Source organism: Anas platyrhynchos, chromosome 1 (assembly GCF_047663525.1).
Source record: "Anas platyrhynchos isolate ZD024472 breed Pekin duck chromosome 1, IASCAAS_PekinDuck_T2T, whole genome shotgun sequence".
Taxonomy (NCBI): Eukaryota; Metazoa; Chordata; class Aves; order Anseriformes; family Anatidae; genus Anas; species Anas platyrhynchos.
The window spans coordinates 129,547,129-129,568,338 of NC_092587.1; the positions used below are offsets into that span (position 1 = coordinate 129,547,129).

Consider the following 21,210-nt stretch of genomic DNA (forward strand, 5'->3'; position numbering starts at 1 on the left):
GATCCCAACACCAGGCTCACGTGGATGTGTAATAATGAACCTGATTTACAAGCAATGACTGCCTTTAAGATGTTATCGAGTGCTTTTTCTTCCCTTGGGTCTCTTGTAACCTTCTTGTTTTGAAAACAGTTCCTTGGCACTTGCTTCCTGAGCCCCGTGCTGAACACAGGAGAGATGGTGGTTCTGGGGCAGAAGAGGTTGTTTCATTTATTCCATGTGGAAACTGGACAGGTGTGCCATGTGCCAGGATTTCTAAAAATGCAGTACAAAATTACAGGCAGTAAGCAATGAGGGAAAAAAAAAAAAAAAAGTTGTCTATTGCTTCATCTTTAAGAAAAGGAAGACAGATTTATGTGAGGAGAATAAATGAAACTTCTAGGGAAAAGAGAGTGGGAGCCAACTCAGAAAATGGCCATGGGAACCAACCTTGAGGTTTAATTGCCTGAAATGGAGAGCTTTTCCAACCCCGTTTCTGTTTTTCTTTATTCACTGTTTTTTTGTCCCACAACAACCTTGAGTGGCCTTAGGGGTTTGCACTGGGGATACATCGAGGCACTAGTTCAATCTAGAAGGAGTACCGAACATTAGAGGAGAGGTGGGCTTTCTGTCCAGGAGGTGTTGTGGACACTCATTACATCATGTTTTCCGTGCTTTGTTTTGATTGATGGCTTTATGAACATACATCTGGCTCAGCTTTTCAAGCCTGGCCTTCAAGAGCTGATGTGTTAACTTCCTAGACAAAACCCTGGGACTACCCAAAACACCTACCTGATCCCATTGCACTGCATTTTGTCATCTCATTAGCACAGATTTTGTCGTTCCAGTCCATCTCGACTTTAGTAGGATGAGTCAGAGTCTGAGAATTGCTTTTTTCTTTTTTCTTTCTTTTTTTTTTTTTTTTTTCCTTAAGACTGCTTTCCATTAAATCTGCATTACCTTGCTTTACTGAGTTTAAATCTTAAAGCTGTACTTAAAGGACCAAAGACGCTTTAGCCACACAATTGCCATTTGACATGGGAAATTGAATGGCTAAGCCCCTGCATATATGTAATAGTCTGTACACTGCTGGATAGATTATATAATTATTCTTCATATATTAAGCAACCAATTGCTGATTTGTGTACATATGTTGGTTCATCCTTTACCAATTTCCTGTGACTGATAGTTTCCAGGAGATTAAAAGAATAGTTGGTTCCTGTCCCTTTTTTCTTCTCTTTATTTTTGTCCTTTAGCAAGAATATTTGTGTGTGTGTGTGTTTAATAGCATTCATTCCCTAGAGAATAATCTCAGTCCTTGTTTTAGCTGGCCTCCTTCTGAGAGTGTGTTAAATCTGTAGCCAAGATCACAGGCAGCCCTGGGCAAATCATTGGGCTGTTATTAACCTGCCGCCATGGCAACTGCTGCTCACCAGCCTGGGGACAAAAAATGTTTTTATTCTGCTGACTTGCACAAAAGGTTCTAGTGATGCCTTGTACAAAATGGCCATTGAAAGGGGAGATGCAGCGATGTGTGGTTGTGCTCCACAGTTTCATATTTAAATCATTTTACTCTGCTGTGTTGGAAGTGGATGTACAGCTGAAAGCTTCAGTGCAGTGGCTGTAGGGAAAGTAAAAAGTAACAGAAAATGGGAACTAGACCTTTTTAAAAAAAAAAAAAATACTTTTTTTGGTCAGCTTTAGTTTGCAGACAATCAGGGTGTACTTGCCATCAGTGCTATCAAGCTATTTTTTAAAAGTGAGTATGAGATAGGCAAACGTCATTGTGGTTTGCTGTATACTGTATGAAGGTACTTGCTGACTTGGGGTTACAGAGATGGATCATAAAGCAGATTGCCTAGAAAGCTTCCATTTTGAAAAGAAATCTTACCCAGCTGGGAAGCTGAGTACAAGTATCCTAGTGCTTGATGAACTTCTAATTTTAGCTGTTTTTTGAAGCTGATCCTCTTTAAGGTTTGAATTAAAATAAATAAATAAATAAAATTAGAAAACAGCTCTATTGTTCAGGCGAGGCATGAATTTAGGGTCCTCACAAAGCAAGGGCCTGGCAGCCCGAATCCCAAGATGAGGCGCTGTCCCACGGGTCACGTACCCTCTGGCAGGAGACTCTGCAGAAGCTGTGGTGTTGATCTGGATGGCAGACAATTGTGCATGTATGGGTGCTGTCTCATGGAAACGTGCTGTTTTGGGACTCTGTGTGCACTTGCAAGCTGGCAGTGTGCAATTTCCCTATGAACTGAAGACCCTCTGCCTGCATGTTGAGGGTTGCTGTGAAGTTCCTGCAGTTCCACGTTTGGGCAGTTTCCTCTGCCTCACTGAAAATAGCGTGGTTCCTTAACAGACCTCTTAGGGTGTCCCTTGGCCATGGTCTGAAACAATAAAGGCCACTCAAATTGTTGTGGTGCCTTCTTACTTGGGCTGTTGGGGTAGAATATGAAGAGTATAGCCACAAAGATGCTATGTGCTGCTACCAGCGACTTGGAAGAGAGGGGGTTTGGCACCATCAGTCCGTATTCAAGGGTCTGTGGATGAACAGAAGGTGTTGCAATGTGTTGGGATAAGGTATCCTACAATTTCTCTAAGACGGTTGTTCTGCTAGTAGCTTGGGCAGCAGGCTGTGCAGTGTGGGGTACCAGGGAGACAGGTACCTAGCTGGGTGGCATTAATTGTTAATCCTCTGTTTACACCAATTTTGAGAGTTTTGTCAAGCAGGCTGCTCCCATTTTCTGAAACAGGAAGCTTTTCTTGCAGACCTTGTCAGTCTGATGGTTTTGCTTCCAGCTGTTTTTATATCCCATCTCTGGTGGGATCCTTCTGTGAAGCAATCAGCATGAGGAGGTGATTGACCTCCTGCTCACCAGGTAGCGAGCTGGCGTTTGGTTTCCTGCTCCTTCATGAGTAGGACCTGGGAGGCCATTTTGTGCTGGGCTTGTAGCCATGTCAGTGCTGGCCATGCTCTGCTGAGCTGCCATGCTGTTAGTCCTGGACAGTCCTTTGCTGCTAGCCCTGCACCAGATGCAACAATTTCTGGGATCAAGTCTAGGAGATTTGGGCCTGATGCGGAGGCAGACACTGGTGGAGGCGAGCCAACCTCACGTGTAGGACATGTTGAGTCCGATGTGTAGTTTGGGAGCTGTGGTAAAGCTGAGGTTTGCTCTGCAAGGCCTGGTATCTGAACTCAACCCTGAACCTCTGTGGTAAGACGAACACGAGAGATGATTTCCTCTGATAGCACACATCTGTGTTTGCTTGCTGTGCCTCGTCCCCTGAGTGCCCAGCTGCCGTGTCTGTCGGTGCTGCAGGGTTTCTGTCCTGGAGGTAGCTCCCACTGCGCGGCTTCCAGCTGCGGGCTTGGCTATGGATGTTTCCCAGGCTCACTCCCATGCAATTAAACCTTGCCTGCAGCCAGCAGAGTGGCATTTTAAGTCATCTCGGTGGTGGTAGCTGCTTGAGCCTGACTGGGACATTTGCCGGTGGCTCTCTAAAAAGAGAATTTTATACTTATGATCTGGACTAGGACTTTGAGGAAGCCGGGATGTGTGGGTTTGGCTGTCCCATACCCACGCAGGGTTTCTTAATTTCATGCCATCCAGCAGGAGCAGTGGGCTGTGGCACTAGGCCCGGCGTGCCATCGAGCGGGGTCCTAATGGCTTGTGTGCGTTGCGCAGTTGTATGAAACGTACCTTAATGGAGACAGCTTAATGCCATCACCCCGAAGTAATGAATTGGTATGGATTGCCATTACCATTATAACGTGGTTAAAAGCTGTGTTTGTTTCCGATTTACATTTCCCAGCTCTGCAAGCAGATGGGCTTTCAGGCAGGGCAGTCGGGAGGAGCCTGGTAATACGGCTGCCACGACCTTATTGCAGCGCTTGCCGAGCAGCAGTTCTGGGGGGTTGTTTTGTTAGCTCAGACTGCCTAGACAATAAATTTCATTAAGACTATGATTACGCTACTGCAGACTGTACTCGGGGATCACTGTAAATCCAGTGCGTCCTATAAAGCTGGAAATGTATAATACTGCTCCATCTCACTACTGTCAGTAAAAATTGCTACTTTTTGGCAGCTACTATTTTTTTTCTGCTGATAAATATCTGTATCTGTACAAACTTATGTGGATTTAGACAGAAAGATATGGAAGAGCACAGAGTAGTTAGGTTTCACAGACCTAAACATGTTCCCCTGTCAATGAAAGCAACAAAGCATCTTTCACTTTTCCAGAAGGCTTCGTTGGCTTGAGCGCTTACTTCTCTGGCTTCCCAAGCACTGCTAGCACCTGGTGCTCGTGTCCTTAATACCAGTAATGCTGACATGTGATGAGCTCTGTGTCAGCAGCTGAATTGCAACGGATCACTTCAGATAAACAGCTTTTTTTCTTTTTCCATTTCATAGGCTGTCTCATCGATATCCTCTTGATCCTGTAGAGTTAGGAGCACTTGGCCCACTTTCTGGGCTTTGAGCCCACCCCAACAGATCTGTAGGTCACTGTTTTAGAGGGTGATGCTTTCTTGCACCATCTATAGATTTTTGCTTAGCGCAACATCAATGTCTGGGCCTTTTTTCCCCACGGCTTTTGTCAAGCAGAGAGCGAATATTCTTTTCCCTCATTATTTGCTTTTTGCTCATAACGTTCCTTTGGCTTTCTCTCTTCTGCTTAGGTTGCTTTGAATGTTGCATTAAGTGCCTAGGAGGAGTGCCATATGCTTCGCTGGTGGCAACCATTCTCTGCTTCTCGGGGGTAGCCTTGTTTTGTGGCTGCGGCCATGTGGCGCTCACAGGCACGGTGTCCATCCTTGAGCAGCACTTCTCCACGACTGCCAGCGACCATGCTTTGCTGAGTGAAGTGTAAGTATGCCTCCCATTGCCATTATTCATGAAGAACTTCCACCACGGCACCCTCATGCTGGATGGGCAGAGATGGGTTCAAATCTCAGTCTCTATCCCTGAGCATTAGGTTGCCAGTTTCTCCAACACCTATAGGTGTTTTTCAGTGTTTACACTCAAAGATGCAGAGTGTGTATCCTGCTTAACCCATTTGTATTCATTACATCAGTTTCATGAGCATCAAGAGACCTCTAAATAGGTGCATTATACCTACTGCTCCAGAATTATACCTGACTTTTTTCAGTCATCAGAAAACAAAGATGCACCCAGAGTGGAGAAGCAGCTTTTTGCACAGGGCAGGATAAGATCTTGTGCTTGAATTAGATTCCCTGGTAAATGTGTTGAAACCCAAAGAAATACTATCCAGCAGCAATACAAAGTTTGAAGGTATAACAGAAATAACTGTGAAGCGTTGTTGTGTCCATCGCCCCTCAGAAGAAGGTGGATGGGTATTGTGCACTAAGCAGAAAAGCAGGAAAAAAAGGAGAGAGGAAAGATTATAAATAGTATAGATGTTTGTCTTTGCTACTTTAGCCTTTGCAAATAACCACCAGTGAAATGTTAGGGGATTTTGTGTTCCTGAGCTTTATCAGTGAAGCCTGTTTCAGAGCCTGCAGCCAGCATCCAGCCCCACTGGAGCAAACCTCTGTTTTCCTTTAATGATGAGGACCGGGTAGACCCAAGTGTTCAGTACTTCAGATACCTGGTCTTTGGAGCATCAGCTGGGTGTTACATGTCCCCTGATGCTGAAGCTGCTGGTCCTTGAGAAGACTTCTGTTTAGTGGTGGAAAGGAATTTTGATCAAGCTGAACTTCATGGAGATTGCATGCCAGTGTCAAGATGCTAAGGAGTCAGGGCAGCAGGAACATGGGCTCTACAGGGGGGGCCTGCCCATCTGCCAGCTTCTGCAAAGTTTTTGTTTGTTTTTGTTACTTCATTGTTTTGCATTGTTTTTGTTTTTCCATAGCCTTCCTTTTAGCTCTTGTGGACACAGACCTGTCAATCTGCAGGCACTGAGCCTGAGACCACCACAACTCCCCCCTTCCCATCCTCTGAGAGCACTGACTGCAGGCCTGCAGCACCATTTGGGGGCTTTTCCCCCTCCCAATGCCCAAAGCTGCCCCATGGCACTGGGATTGCACCCAGCCACTGATCCCTGTGCCCCCTGAGGCTGAGCACCATGTCCCCAGCTCTGTTGTGCGAACCACAGGGATGCTGCCATTAGCATAAAAATTTAGAGAAAAACAATGAGCAGCTGTTCTTAGAATTTGAAAATGAAATTGCAAAAGTAGCCACAACAGGCAGCAAGTTTTGAATTTTGGAGAATTGTTGACAATGTTTCTTGCTGAGGCAGCATCAGCAGCTGGGGGGCTGTGTAATTCCTACCAAATTCCAGTTGTAATTCCAGCAGTGGTCTCTGGCTCTGTGGAAGTCAAACAAGAAAGGCAAGGGAGAGGAGATGCCAGAAAGGGGCAAATTATTTAAGGCCAAGAGATGTAAAATAAATGAAAAATATATTAGTAGGGCCATCATTTGTAGAACAGATTTTTAACCAGGTTTTGTATTACTAATTTCTAGTAATGTACATAGACTGTTGGTGACAGTGAAATGTATTCTTTTATTCTCCATCAAATGCTGAGTTAATTTTTTCATGCTTTATAGTGCAGGTGCAATGGGTTTATCCTGTTATTTTGAATCACTTTGGAAAATAAACATGAACACTATTTCACTTCCCACATATAATTTTAAATGAGCAATATCCTATTTTGATACAAGGGGTGTGCTATCTGTCTGGATAACATTTAACTGTATAAATGGTAGTCATCAGTTTTCTTTAAATGAAGCTAAAACATGCAGGTGCTCCTTGAAGAAGCTAGTTGGGGGAGAGTAGTGAGAATTGAAAAAAAATCTAAGGAAAAATGTATATGCATTTTTTCCTAAAACAAACAAATGAAAGCATTAGTATAGATCTACAAGTTTAATTTTCCTGTTATGTGAATATATTCATCTGAAATAAACATCTCAACAAAAAATATATATATATATTTTTTAAAGACATTAATTCTGGAGAAGTTTGCAATGAAGTATGATTTTTGGAGACCAGCAGAATTGTTGTATAGAAGATCTGGCATTCTGGTCCTCCAAAACAGTCAGGTTCACACACTGAATCCATAACTGGATTGGTAATACTAGAAATGATTCCATTTACCTGTTCTACCAAGAGTAAAAATACCATAAGATTTTCACTGCAGATGGTAGGTTTGTAGGAAATCAAGAATCTTCTCAAATAAGATTCAAAGGAAGCTTTTATGCCACATACCCTGCGATCTTCTTCTGGACAGTTCCAGACTACCTCAAATGGAAGTATTTCCTAAATATTTGCTGTAGGTTTTTAAAGCTTAACTGCATTAAAGGGAGCTTAACACAGCTGTGTGACTTCAGGTGCTGAAGCTCTCTTGGAAGTACCCTCCTAGGCTGTGGAGCAGACCATTCCTCAGAACTCTCTGCAACGTTTGCTGAGTTTTGTATCAGACAAGTTCCACACCAATTTCTGTAAACATATGTTAACTGGATTTTACATGTCAAAACAGTGAATTTTGGGGGTCTACTTCCTTCCCCTAAGCCAAAGGAGCCACCGTGGAGCATGGTTGTTCAGCCAGTAGTTCAGCTCCAGCCTTTTCTGCTTCAGTGCACGCTTTCTATGCCATAGCTATTGGACATTCCCTGAGGTAGGTGTCAGGGTCAGACACAGGGGAAAAAAAAATAATTTCTATGATGGATGCACGAAATGGAGTCTTCCAGCTTGTGACTAACAGCAGTCAGGGTAGGAACTGCAGCACAAACAGTGTGTGCAAAACTAATGGGCATTGGTACTGCTTACCTGTAGAAGTTGTAGCAGCACTTTCCTGCAGCCTACATGCTTAAAATGCTTTAAAGAGCCTTGAGCTGTGTTTCTAGAAAGTGAGTTGACTCATACCTGTTATGATTAGGGAAGACTTGCTTTGTTTTAAAAGGAATTAAATCTAATTACATCCTTTTTTTTTTTCTTTTTCATTTTAGAATACAGCTAATGCAGTATGTAATTTATGGCATTGCATCATTTTTCTTCTTATATGGAATAATCCTTTTGGCAGAAGGCTTTTACACAACAAGTGCTGTGAAGGAGCTGCATGGAGAGTTCAAAACGACAGCTTGTGGCCGCTGCATCAGTGGGATGGTGAGTAGCACTAGGAGTGGGAACGTTGTCTTTCCTTGCTAAAACCTTGCTTTGGCTTGACTCCTGTGTCTCTGAACCACAGTGTATTGCCAGAACCTCTGTTTAACTCCTTATGGGTGAGCCAGTCCCTGTTGCTGGTCCCTGTCTGAATTTTGTGGATGCTTGGTCAAACCCAAGTTCTGCAGGTTGACTGGTGGGGTGCTACCGCGGCCTTCCCCTCCTAAAGCTGAACCCACTGTTTGAAATTGGTGGAGGCTGCTGATTTTGAAAAACTCTGTGTGAGACAAAATGAAATTTGCACTTTTGAACACAGAGTACACTGATAATGTTCAAGGGCAGATTGTAAGATGGCTGTGGTTTGCAGAGCTATTTAAATAGCAGACTGCAATGCCTCTGACTTCCATAGTCTATTCTACATGGGAACGTCTGGATCCTTCAAACAAACACTAATGAATGAAGCTTCACAACATCTTTGCACTTGAATCAAGTATTTCTGTCTTGCTTTTGCAGATGGCAAAAGGCATACAGATATAATAATGAGTCTTTTTTGCAAAGCTGAAACACTTAGAGCCTTAAAGTTACAAGCCATCTTCCCTTCAATATACTTCTGTATTAGAACATCTTAAACAAAGTTTAACTAAAAATAAAACTTCAGATTCTCACCCACATTGCCCCCTAGGGCGCACTCTGCAAGAACAGAAACATAACTATGTTTCTAAGACAGGATTTCAAAGTTATTTCTGAAAATCTGAATTCAAAGCTTGTAGTTCTGGAGGAAGCTAAGCAGTATGACAGATCGCCCACGGGAAAGTGTGGGTGAGAAGAGAAGAGGCTTTTGATGTGATTGTTGCATTTTAATATACAACCTATATCCTGTACTTAAAAAATATGTACTTTCAGCTGGTTAAATACAAAGAAGATGCATGTTTATTTTCAAAAGGGTTAAGAATTTTCCACTGTGCTGTCGGATACTTACTGAATTTTTCAAGGGCTAATAAAAATAAGACATTCAATCATTTTATAGTTAAGTAGCTATTTTCTTGCTCTTTTCTTTGAAAGTATCATCTTCAGTGAGGAGCAAAATTATGTCTAAAACAGCATTTCCAAAGATCCAAAATACAGTAGAAGCATACACATCTCGTTACTGCAGATAGTTGGGTAGTTGGAGGCACATCACTGTCAGCTGCTTACACAAATTACCAGTGTGACACACAGACATATGACACAAAAACATGTTTTCATGTTGTCCTGTTTGTCCAGACAATTAAAGAGAGAATTTAGCAGTTCAGTTAAGACTTGAAGCTCTGGTAAGACATCTCAGTGGTTGGTGGTGACAGCTATGGCATATGCCACTGTCTCGTGCTAGAGCTGCTTAAAACACCAGGCTTTAGAACAAGGTTTGTGAGGAGAAACAACATCCTAACAGACTGGTGGTGCCTGCAGACAGCAGCTTTTAGCCATCCACTGTGTTTTTCTGCCTATTTAATCAAGAACACTTCTACTTATTCCTCATTTACATCACCAAGCTGGGTGCAATCCCTTCCATGTTGCATAAGGTTACTACAGAAGATAGTCTTTTGACTTGACTGAATTATTTCTGTTGGCTGTGGTAATGCAGAAGAACTGTTTCCAACATTTTATCTGTATTGTATGTGAGAGTGTTTTTTTTTTAACTTTTTTTTTCTTAGCTATTTTAGAAGTTAAAGGCTTCCCATTCTCGCTCTCATGCATATTTCAAATACGCACATGCAAACCCATGTTTTATGTATAGTGTATCTATAGAAATCCTTTAAACTGGTCTACTTGGTTATTACCAAAACCCACTGAGAACTTCTAGCGTCTGGCATGACGTAGGGTATTTTAGCTCAGTTGTATTAATTTAAGACTAGCAGGCTTTCTGTGTATGTCTGTTTTCCAAGTGCTTCCAACTCCCCACCTTCTTTCCCTCCAAAATCTAACCAGTTACTTCAAAGTTGCTCAGTGTGTCTGGACACACCTCTGAGGATGCAAACTTCCACTGCTGCAGAATTTGTTCAGGCTGTCAGTTCTGGGGTCAGGCTGAGACAACCCCCACTTCAGTTCCTTTCCCATCTCTGCTGCTCTGGCACACAGGCTTCTGATAAGAATACAGTGCTCTACTGGAAAGTGAAGCCTTTCCAACCCACCTACAGTCAAAGAATGGTGATAAAGGAACATATAAAATATAAAAATGTTTCCCCATTTTGCAAGGGGAATCCAAACCTTAGCCTCTCAAGGAGGGGGAAGCTAGGAGCTGATGCCAGTGTTCACGAGATAGTGTTTCACTATAAAACTTAACATGGAAGAATAGGAGAGAGCGGAGGTCCAGTGGGAGCAGAAAGCTGGAGATATCTGGAGCAGTGAGTGAGTACCTGATAATCTTACCAAAGAAAATGTATGTAATATTGACCAAAAAAAATAATCAAATTTTAATGGGAAAATCCATGATCATCTGAGCTGAAGTAAGTAATTTTTGTCTTGGCAATGTGTATTAGTTTTCTGATCTGCTGTAATGAACATGGTATGTTTTCTAAAATAGGTATTCTCAACTGTTACATTCAAAATTGATTTCAATAAATCAGGGAGTACATAAGAGCTCTGCATACATCAATTCACTCTATTGTTTTGATTTGCAAGTTGTATAGAAGTGCTAGTATATTGCAGTTAATAAAAAAAAAAAAATCCTTAAATTGACTTTTGTTGGAATTTTATTGGTTTTAGCCTACAACCTGCTTAGCTGAGACTCTTGAGAAATTAATGAACTGCTCATTCAGGAGGCCAAGCTGCTTGCTCAAGCAGCCAGATGAAAAAAGAAATGTCTGAATTACTTTTTCAGAAGCACTTAGAGTACCAAAGTATTTGTAAGCAACATAAGCAATGCTAGTGTTGTTAGTATGTATGGAAATAATGAAATAATTTAATGGAAATTAAATACTTTATTACTTAATTTCTGAAAATATGTTTAAAGACTGTACTGAAGCATTTTTTTAAGGAAAATTCAAGTATTCTTTTCAAAGAGCAAATATGAAGTGCATGTGTTTTCTCTGCCCAGTTTGTTTTCCTCACCTATGTGCTTGGAGTGGCCTGGCTTGGGGTCTTTGGCTTCTCCGCTGTGCCTGTCTTTATGTTCTATAACATATGGTCAACTTGCGAAGTCATCAAATCTCTTCAGACAAATATGACAGTTCCAGGGGACCAGATCTGCGTGGATATCAGGCAATACGGTACTTATTTAAATCCTGATTAAATGCTTTATCCTTTCTCCTTGGTCTATCTTCAGTAGTTTTGTTTCAGCTTTATCAAATGAACCAAATGCAAAAGCATCTTGTGTCCCTGAATGTGCTATTACTTTTCTAATTAATTCAGATTACATTGATCTCTTTCCAGATGCAATCAGTTTAACTGAACAGGCAAGTCATTTATCTAAAATGATTTTGTAGCAGTTTCCAATACCATAATATTAGGTGTAAAAATAGATCAGCCTCAAAATAAACTTCTTAGAGACAAAGCTGAGAGATAACCAGAATCTGTTTTCTTAAGCCCATTTGTATATGTATTTTCTTTCAAAAAGCTGTTTTTACATTTAATTATGAAGTTAATGCCTGAGTTTTGCTGTAATGATTACTTTCAGTGAAAACCAAAAACCTGCAATTGAGGGTCTGCCTCAGATATTAATGAATTAACTCTGCTTTCTAATTACACACAGAAAACTGGGGGAGGGGAGGGGTGCAAGTAGCAGAGCAGTGGGGAAATAGCTTAAAATATTGTCTGGCCTTTCAAATACTTTAGTCATTAAAGTGTATTTTTCCTGAAGTTAATCTCATCTTCCTCTGTGCTGAAAACCTTCTGTCACAGTTACTTTGGGCTTCATTTCAGCTTGCATTTTCTGGGTATGTTTGTTTCTTTGGACTAATTAAATCAAAGCTGAGGAAACTGATTCACAGTCAAGAAAGAAAGCAAGCTAGGTTTTTCTTTCCTGTCCTGGTTGTAGGTTCAGTAGGAGAGAATAAGATGTACCAACTTTAAAAGTAAGAAGTCCCAAATCAAATACTTGCATCCTATTTCAGCAGCTGCCACCAAGAGGCTGGGAAGTACCCTTTTTCAGTAGCAAAGCCCAGGAGTGCAGGGGGAAGGTGCACTCCTCCACCCTTCTGCTTCTCCTGTTTGTTTTGCAGCTGTGCCAGGGCAGTGAGGGGCTGTGTTTCTCCTCTGATTGATAAAATCATTTGTCTTTCAATGAGTGGCGGGAGGGAGCAGCTTCTCAACGCGCTGCTTGTGTCACTGAAGTGTCTTCTAGTTCTGCAGGAACTAGAAGCAATAGCTGAATGCCTTCAACTGTATCTTGCAGTTGCAGAGAAGAAACTGGCTTTAAAGTAAATCCTATAAAGTCTTTCTGAAAGCCATATTGTCCTGAGATAGTTTCAATGACCTGCCCCTTACAAAGTTCCTAATTCCAACCAGCCGAGTTTAAAATGTGAGTTGTACCGAGGAGGCAAAGTGCTGTTTTCCTTTTTCAAGCCATGGCTTCTGCTTAAGCTTTACATCTGTTACTGGTCTAAAAGTTTAGGTTATTTTAAACTTTCTAGATCCCATCGACTTTTCAGATTTTCAATCATGTAAGAAAAGTAATTGGGAGTACGTGAGGTATAGCAGACCAGATTCTCCTGTAGCAGCTCTAACTTAATGCTTTTTTACCTTCTGGAACTTAAATAGAAGAAAATTCTTGTGTAGTTCTCCCCTCCAGCTCCTCATTCACCCTCTTCTGCAGCAGTTGTTCAAGCAGCACTTAATCTAGTGAGGAATTGCACAAGTGCTGTCCTGAAAGATGCCAAGTATCTCTGAGATGCAGATGATCCCTTTCAGTCCCCAGTCTCGGCGAGCAGGCAGTATGAGACTGGACCTGAAGCACAAAAATCCAACCATTTGGCTGCCATATGGGAAAACCACGTCTGAGAACATATCTTGGCAGCAAGCCTTGGTATAAGGAGAAAGTGCAATTTTAGTGAGCTTTTTAATTCCTCCTGCCAACTCAAAGCTGTACTGGTCAATGCGTGGATGCCCAAAATGGGAACACAACTGGCAAGTGGGCAGAAAAAATAAGAAAGGAACAGAAAGCATCATGTGTTGATTGCTAAAATTAGTGGTTTCTTTTGCTGTGGTATTTCAGGTATTATCCCGTGGAATGCTGTACCTGGCAAAGCCTGTGGTCCGATCCTGGAGAACATCTGCAACACGAATGAGGTACACAGGCATGACCCATGTGCGACTTATGCCTCCGGGTCACTTAGGCACAGCATAATAACTAACTTGGTGAAAGTTTGTGGAGGGAACTAATACTAAGAGTAGAAAGAAATTGATTTGGGCAGAATATTGAAACTACTCTGGCTCTGATCATCAAAAAAAAAAAAAAGTGTTTTCTAAACAGTTTAAGTTTTTAGAGCTTTGAACCTCTTGCTATGAAGACAGGTTTATTATCCTTATTCTTTAAAACAGCTGAAATGCATGTTATACTATCCTTAGTTATGTAAACGTTTTTAACATCTTGTTTTTTCATCTTTTTCCCCTAGTTCTACATGTCTTATCACCTGTTCATTGTGGCTTGTGCTGGAGCTGGTGCCACTGTCATAGCATTGGTGGGTAGCATTTTTTTTTTTTTTTAATTTTTTACTGTGCAATGTGTTCCTTTCAGACTTAAGATGCTTTAAGATCAAATTTTATGCATCTTAAAAATGCTGATACTAGATGTAAAAGAGGGTGAGCTATAATCACTGTTACTTTCCACTAAGCTTTGGGCATTCCGAGTCAGCAGGTCCCACACTTCTGTTTTAAGAAGTCATCTTAACTCACCTGCCCTATCCTTAGGAAAAAAAAAAATCTTTGCATGTCCTTTTAAAATCCTACTTCTACCCACTGTTGATATTTTTCTGTTCACTATTTCTTTTCATTGTTGTAGTTTATTTGATCAATAGCTTGTAACCTCTTGTTCTTTTTGTCTGGACCCAGGCAATTTGACTAGTCCAACCCTGCAATGCCAATCACAGGTAGCAGTTGGAAAAAGGGATGTTAATGACTTTTTTTTTCACGTGTCTAACACTTACTCTAGCTGCCAGCTTCTAACTTCCTATCAGCCAAATCCAGGTGTAATGGTGCCTGCTCTTAGGCAAAATAGCCTTAGGCCTGTGTGTAGATTATACTCAAGGGACAAAAGGCAAGTTAGTTACCTTGCATCTTCACCCTGGAGGAAGCTCGGAATAGCATCTGTTGTAAAAGTATCAACGGTTGCCCAAGTGGGCTTGAGCCGTCACCTTGTTTGTTTCTTACTCTCCTGTATTTTGTTCTCTTCCACCAGCTGATCTACATGATGGCTACTACATATAACTATGCTGTTTTGAAGTTTAAGAGTCGGGAAGATTGCTGCACTAAATTCTAAATTGTATAAGCCCAGTAAAGAGCTGCATTGCTGTAGCTTGAAATACCACTGACACCCTAGGCTAAAAGTCTAGCTTTCTGAATTTTGTTACAGTAATTGTAAATAGCTTCAGTAAGCCTCATTTAGCTTATCAGATTAATAAAATGACTTCTTGTATATGAACTATGATGTGGATGAGATCTGGCTATTTTTTCCTGTTGAGAGGATTCAGTTACTGTCGGACTGTTTATAAATCGTCCTTTGGAAGATGGGACTTTTTCATTTGAAGTCTCCATTTGCTTTGTAGCAGTCATCTCTAAAACAAAGACTGGAACAGTTCAGGGTCAGAATTACTCATCTATTCTTCATCCTGAATGACAACTGCAAAAAACTCTGAGCATACAAATATATATGATACAAAACAAAAAGAGTAATAAAGTCATGCCAGTCTCTTTTGGCAGAAATCAGAAGCCCCAGTATTATGAATTAGTCGGCTTGTCTTTCTGGTGCATGGATGATTAAGTTGATTATTTTCTTTTACTTCGTTTTCAAATAACTGCCAAATCATGCTCTCTCTGGAAGGAAATACATCCTTGTATTAGCTCTGCGTAAAACAATCACATTCTGGTTTTGGACCCTAAACTTGTAAAGAAATAGCATATAAATAGTTTCTGTTCTTGTATGGCTTGCACTTTAGTAACTGATTTCTCAGTAGCCAGATCTCAAAAATGTAAGTATGACTGCACGGGAAGCAAAACCATGCATAGATCATAGAGACATTTTTACACTGTTGGGGGAAAAAATAAAAAGAAGTGAATCAATATGTTCAGATGTAGATTTTTTGCATGAAGTATGGTGAAAAGATGTTGGGAAGAGATGAATTCAAAAACCAGAAAAAATCCACACAATAATAATGAAAAAAAAAGCTAATTATGATGTAAAACTTTTCACCTGAAGTTAGACAATGAGAGTTTAAAATGTAGTTATAACAATACATGATTAAGACATCTTAACCCGGAGATTGCATGCTTTTGCTTAGTTTTGGACTCATGTTTTGTTGTTTAATTTTTCAATGTGTTAATGTAGCCTTGTTCACGTAAATAAAACTGTTTACAATTTCAGGCTTTTTCCAGGGGGAGGGTGGAATTCTCATCTGCTTGTTGGGTGAAAAGAATTACCAGGATCTGGGCTTGAATATACATAAACACCACGACCTTAGAAACCAGTTCTTCTGAGCACCTCTTAGTATACATAGGATCTAAATTGCCACATACAAAAGTTTTTTTTCCCTGCTTCCCCCCATTCTGCATTTTAATTGATCCGTACAACTCTTCAGCTCATTTTATTACTGTTGTACTAACTTTCTCTAAGTTGTGAATAACCAACCTAAATATTAGCATGCAAAATTCTAGAGATCTTTGAGAATAGCCTCTGTGCTTGTTTTAATAACAGAATGCTTATTAACGTAGAATAACTTTTTTGGTCATTATTGTAAAGAGCGTCTATTAATCTAACTAGCAGCTTGCTTTGCCTCTTGACATGCTCACTAGCCATCATGCTCACCCTTCTCTTCCAGATCCACTTCCTCATGATACTGTCTTCTAACTGGGCCTACTTAAAGGATGCAAGCAAAATGCAGGCCTACCAAGATATCAAAGCAAAAGAAGAGCAGGAGCTTCAGGATATCCAGTCTCGGTCAAAAGAGCAACTCAATTCTTACACATAAATGTTTGCCACAGTAATTCAGCAGAAGAATTCTGTAGCTCTGACAAATCAACAAATAGCTGCTCTGCAGTACAGATGTGTGTCTACCAAACAAAATTATAGAGAAGTGTAAAAGCTTCACGTTCAAGCTCCTGGAACACGTTCATAGGGAAATCTTCCCATGGGTAATCTTCCATCCTTTCACGCAGAGAATGGAGGTTTTATTCCAGGCATTTTAAAAGGCAACACTTCACAATAAGTGACCAAATTATTCTACTTTGAGACGTTCAGAATTTACTATTTGACATGCAGCATGAATTCCTGCACAAAACTGTGGCAGGTGCTCCAAACCAGCAAGCAGTAGATGTTTGTACAGACCTTAGACAAAGGCACGTGTAAGATGTGTGATTTAGTATCTCAGTTTATATACCAAATGGAACTGTGGCTGGCTAAGATTTCTGATAGCCTGTGCTTATTCAGAAGCACAGTTGCAGCGTTTCATAAGTCCTAATAGGGCAGCCTTTGAACACTCTTTACATGGGCCACAGGAACAGCAATCTACTTTTGTGCCACAGTTTTTTACGATGAACAGTCACTCTCCTGTGCTTACCTGAGTGTTGAGCAGATGTCCCAAGTTTTAATCTTTTTATTAACTATTTAATGGAATGTAGATGCTTGGATCTGGATAATGATCCCCTTCTTTGAAAATAAATGTCAGCTTTGCCTTAATATTTATTTTCTATAAATGTCTTAGCATTTATATAGTGGCAGGAGACCATTATCCTTCATTTTAAGTGAAAAGTGTTACCTTATTAAAATGACACTGATGTGACTATTCCAAATGAGCAGATGACGAAGTTTGCAGAGTTTTACACAATAAAAATGACAGCCATAAAGCAGAATACAGGATGTCCACCTTTTCTCTATCTTGGTGCTTAGCAAATTTATAGTCAGTGCTTATGTGTTTTCCTTTTTACAAATTAATTAGCACATTAAGAAAACGTGGTGTTCAGAAAAAACAAACAACACAAACTGGTGCCATTTTAAAGTCATTTCCCATAGAAGTCTGCCTTCTAATTAATGTTTATTTCAGAAGCTTTCAGTGATATCTTGAGTATTAGTGATGGTATATTTGGTGTTTGTTCTATATGATATATATATATATAAATATAAATGTCGGGGGAAAAGTAAAATACATCAGTCATTTGAAAAAAATGAATATTCAAGTCATACCCATGTTAAGCTGACGTGTGGTTTGATCGTTTTGACTGTTTGCTGAATATAAGTAAGTCAAAGGAAGCACAAAACTTCTTAAGTCAGTATTAAGAGAAAAGGCATTTTGGGGGGTATTAACTTCAACTATAATTTTTCTGTTAAATATTGAAGTCTAATTTGACAGTTTAAAAAGGGGGCAAAGTTGATCCGTGTAGAGCAAATATGACAAAATAGCCTAGTGTATGTTCTTACCTGTTGCATGAAGGAGACATTTCTACAGCAATGCAGGTGATGTTCTAGCCCAGTGTTTGCATAAGGGTAATAATGGAGGCAGTGTCTTAAAGCCTAATTCTTTTCTAATTCAGTGTAGCTATTACTGGGAGTTTTTGAAGTTTTGTTTAAGTAGTCTAATATTTTTATGTAAAGAGCATTAAATTTTGCTATGTATAAATTTTTGTAACCTAACAGTGAATCAATATTTTCTATCAGTGCCAAGGGCTTCCTGTAGTTACATCCAAGTGTTAAAATAAATATTTGTAGATAATAGACAACACTTGTGTATGCTTATTTTAAAACAGACCTACAGCTACTCTATCCTAGTGCATCTCTGTTTTATATCTCTATCTGAAGTTAAACACATTCTGTTCGATATTGTCCATTTGATAATGTACTGCGAAAGGCTGCCCTGTAGGTGTATGCTTCAGCATGGTAAGTTTTTCTAGCATTAACTACTGATAGTTGTTCCAGGGCAGCATAAAGCAACAAGCACTATTCAACCCGTGCTTAACATCAGACAAAACAAATTTCTGAGGAACTTTGTAAATTCCATCTTTGCTGCAACACAAAGTTAATTTAGCAGCATGTAAAATTAGACTATCCCCTAAATATTTTGTCTTAATTTAAAAAAGAAAGTGTGTCTCATTTATGGTACACCACATTTCAATCTCCAGTGAATTCAAGAGGGAGCTTCAGTTTTGCCCCTAAATTCTGTCAAACTTGGCTTCATGTTCCTGTAGTTAGGTCAAGGTAAGCAGCCTCAAATGCAGTGCAAGTTGTACTATATGCTGCCGCCCAAAATTACTTCATTGATTAAAAAAAAAAATACTGTATTTTATACTGTAAATAAAGTTTAATGATCTTGCCTATAATTTACCTACAAAATGCAAAGCTTAAATAAAGATGAGTTAAATAGCATTTTTATTTGAATCTCTCGGTTCTGGGCTGGTTAATACTAACAAAGCATGAGAAAAGGCTGCTTTTAAAAGTGTTTCTGCTGCTGTAGCAGTAAAAGGGGCAAGTTAACGTGGTTCTGTCTCTGCTCTCTAAAAAAGCACAAGCCAGGGGTTTCTACGGGATACCTTTAAAAACATGAGATAGCCTCAGTGTAATAAAAAGTTCAGCTGTTACTTTGACTTACTGTTTGTTACATTTTGTGGGGGAGGGGAGCGGAGGAACAACATTTCAAAAGCTGTGGATGTTTCTAGGAATTCAAGGCCAAACACATCTACCTGAACATACACATTCATTTCTTTACATAGCTTTGGCCTTTCTCTCACCATGCTCCAGGGCCTCCTGCTGGAATAGTAACACATCTAGACTCAATATTGAAATTCAGTGACTAAAAGGGTAAGACTTCAGTAGCAGCCTTACTCATTTATAATTATACAGCCTGCAATTCCTGTGCCTAGCATTTATTACAACTTCATTTACGGTCAGAAAGCTGTTTTAAAAACATTTTATTGTAGTTAAAAGAGAAAAACAAAACCAGTTGCTCGTGTTCACCAGAAGCTTTCATCATCGTCTCCATGAGAAATGCCTGCAGCACTGTAGTGGGGATAGGAAAGGAGAAAAAAATAGCATTAAGTCTGAAGTAGTTTCTCATATGAAGCATATGTTTGTTTCAGAGAAAGTTAGTTACACACAACTTAATAGAGTGCATCTAATCACAGGCTTTAGTCAATGACAATCCATGCTGCAGTTTTCTTGCTGTTCCAAAAGCAAGCCTTTAAGAGCGAGGATTTGGGCCACCTCATCCATCAAACAGCATTACTATCTACTACTTTGGTAGCACAAAAGAACACTGCACAGATATAATTCAGGAGTGCCAGCATAGGGTCTGGTGTGTAAAACAGCACTTGAAAGGGACAGATAACACTGAATCATTACTAGCTACAGTGTGAGTCACTTTTAATCAGCTCTATATTTTTTGCTTAGATATATTTTCAATTCTACATCTTCAGATAAACTGAAAGATTTGATTGATAGAGATATTTTCCCCCCATCAAGAAACTAAATGTGACATACCCTTATTTATTGATCTCTAGAGATAACCACAGGCAATGCCCTAGCTGTGGAACTCTATCAGGCTGCCAAAAACCCCTGAAATAAGATGTGTGAACTAGTTTGTTAAAAGTCCGTGATGCTACTAATAAATCAAAGCTAGATTCAATTCAAATAACAGACTGTATACAAGGTACAGCACAGACAACCCTTCACAGAATCATTACTGAGGAGGAATTTGTTGTGTTTCAGCTCACCATGAAGGAACTGAGATGCTGCTCCATTGCAGATAAAAATTTTAATTGTGAAAGCTATGGAAACAGATCATCAAATATAGTTCCTAGATCCTAATTCAATATTGTGCCTAACTTACCTGTATAAGAATTGGGAGGCTCATCAATTATTCCAGCGTATTTACTTTTTATTACTAAATTTTAAAATTTATTTTGCTTTTTAAGAGGCAAATGTCTCTTAACCATAATTCATGCTGTAAGTATTAATTAGTAGGAAGTAATAGAAGTCTTTTGTAGTAATGTATGAGCCTTACCTGTCATCTTTTTCACTAGATGTAATTCCCTCTATGAGTGATATTTCTTTTATTTCTTCTTTTTTTGAATCCTGGCAGCCAAGAGGAAGGACCAGTTACAGAAAGTGTATTTTAAGTCAAGGTTTAAGTGACTCTAACACCTAATAATTTTTGAAAATAAATATCTTCTGAAAGAGCCAGCCTATTTCTAGAAATGAAGCACTTCATCTAGAATAATGAAGCTTTGGAAAAATGGGTTTGGACAATGCCTGAATAAAACTATGCTGCAGTCTGTCATCAAAGTAATGTTCACACATGTAATTGTTCGTTAAGGTCAAATTTTCCATCCTGCCAGATTATATTCTATCAACTTCATCAGTTGTGTTACTGGAACACAAATCAACCTGTATAGATTAAAACTGATGTATTTTAATTAGGATCTCAAAATACTATAAACGCGGACTACTAAAAAAAATGAGGACATATTTCTGTTTAAATACTGTCAGAGTACCTAACGAAAAATAAACAAACAAAAACCCCCACACATTTGAATCAACACATTTCTGCAATACAAATCCAAACACTCATTTCTGCAAGTTGTTACGTTAAAGGCTCTTAATGGAAAAAAAAAATAAAAGAGATTATTATTTTCATTGTAAGCATAGTTAGCAAGACACCAATTCAAACAATCTTTTGGGAGGCCCAGTTTTGAGAATAATCACCTTGTGTGCCAGTTCCTGCTCTCCCTGCTCTCTTCTCTGCTGAATTATTTTCACGTATTTTTCTAATGGATTTGGAGCAGAATCCTTTACAATATCTTCAGCAGCAGAATTACCATTTTCCAACTTTTCTCCCTCTTCTTTTTCTTCATCTATTTTCATTGAATCTTGGATCCACTTTAAAACAAAAAAAATCAAAATTAAATACCGATCAGATCAATGAAACTGCCTTTATACCT

General features: G+C 39.6%; 2 protein-coding genes across 13 annotated transcripts in view; one reads left to right on the forward strand and one right to left on the reverse strand.

Annotated features, from left to right (window-relative positions):
• Window positions 1–18,652, forward strand: part of GPM6B (glycoprotein M6B) — a 107,404-nt gene extending 88,752 nt beyond the window's left edge. For 6 of the 9 annotated variants that reach the window (XM_038172971.2, XM_038172974.2, XM_038172975.2 and 3 more), the window contains 6 exons: window positions 4,658–4,844; window positions 7,944–8,100; window positions 11,171–11,342; window positions 13,286–13,359; window positions 13,686–13,751; window positions 16,104–18,652. In XM_038172971.2, coding sequence (XP_038028899.1) covers window positions 4,658–4,844; window positions 7,944–8,100; window positions 11,171–11,342; window positions 13,286–13,359; window positions 13,686–13,751; window positions 16,104–16,253 — 806 coding nt within the window. In that variant the 3' untranslated portion in view covers window positions 16,254–18,652. Of the gene's footprint in view, window positions 1–4,657; window positions 4,845–7,943; window positions 8,101–11,170; window positions 11,343–13,285; window positions 13,360–13,685; window positions 13,752–14,467 lie in introns of all 9 variants that reach the window. The other 3 variants (XM_072029263.1, XM_038172972.2, XM_038172977.2) reach the window with 1 other exon arrangement.
• Window positions 18,653–19,166: 514 nt separating this feature from the next.
• OFD1 (OFD1 centriole and centriolar satellite protein) overlaps window positions 19,167–21,210 on the reverse strand; it is a 30,676-nt gene continuing 28,632 nt past the window's right edge. For all 4 annotated transcript variants that reach the window (XM_027447807.3, XM_027447803.3, XM_027447794.3 and 1 more), the window contains 3 exons: window positions 20,975–21,148; window positions 20,274–20,344; window positions 19,167–19,270 (listed from right to left, as the gene is read on the reverse strand). In XM_027447807.3, coding sequence (XP_027303608.2) covers window positions 19,225–19,270; window positions 20,274–20,344; window positions 20,975–21,148 — 291 coding nt within the window. In that variant the 3' untranslated portion in view covers window positions 19,167–19,224. The remainder of the gene's footprint in view (window positions 19,271–20,273; window positions 20,345–20,974; window positions 21,149–21,210) is intronic.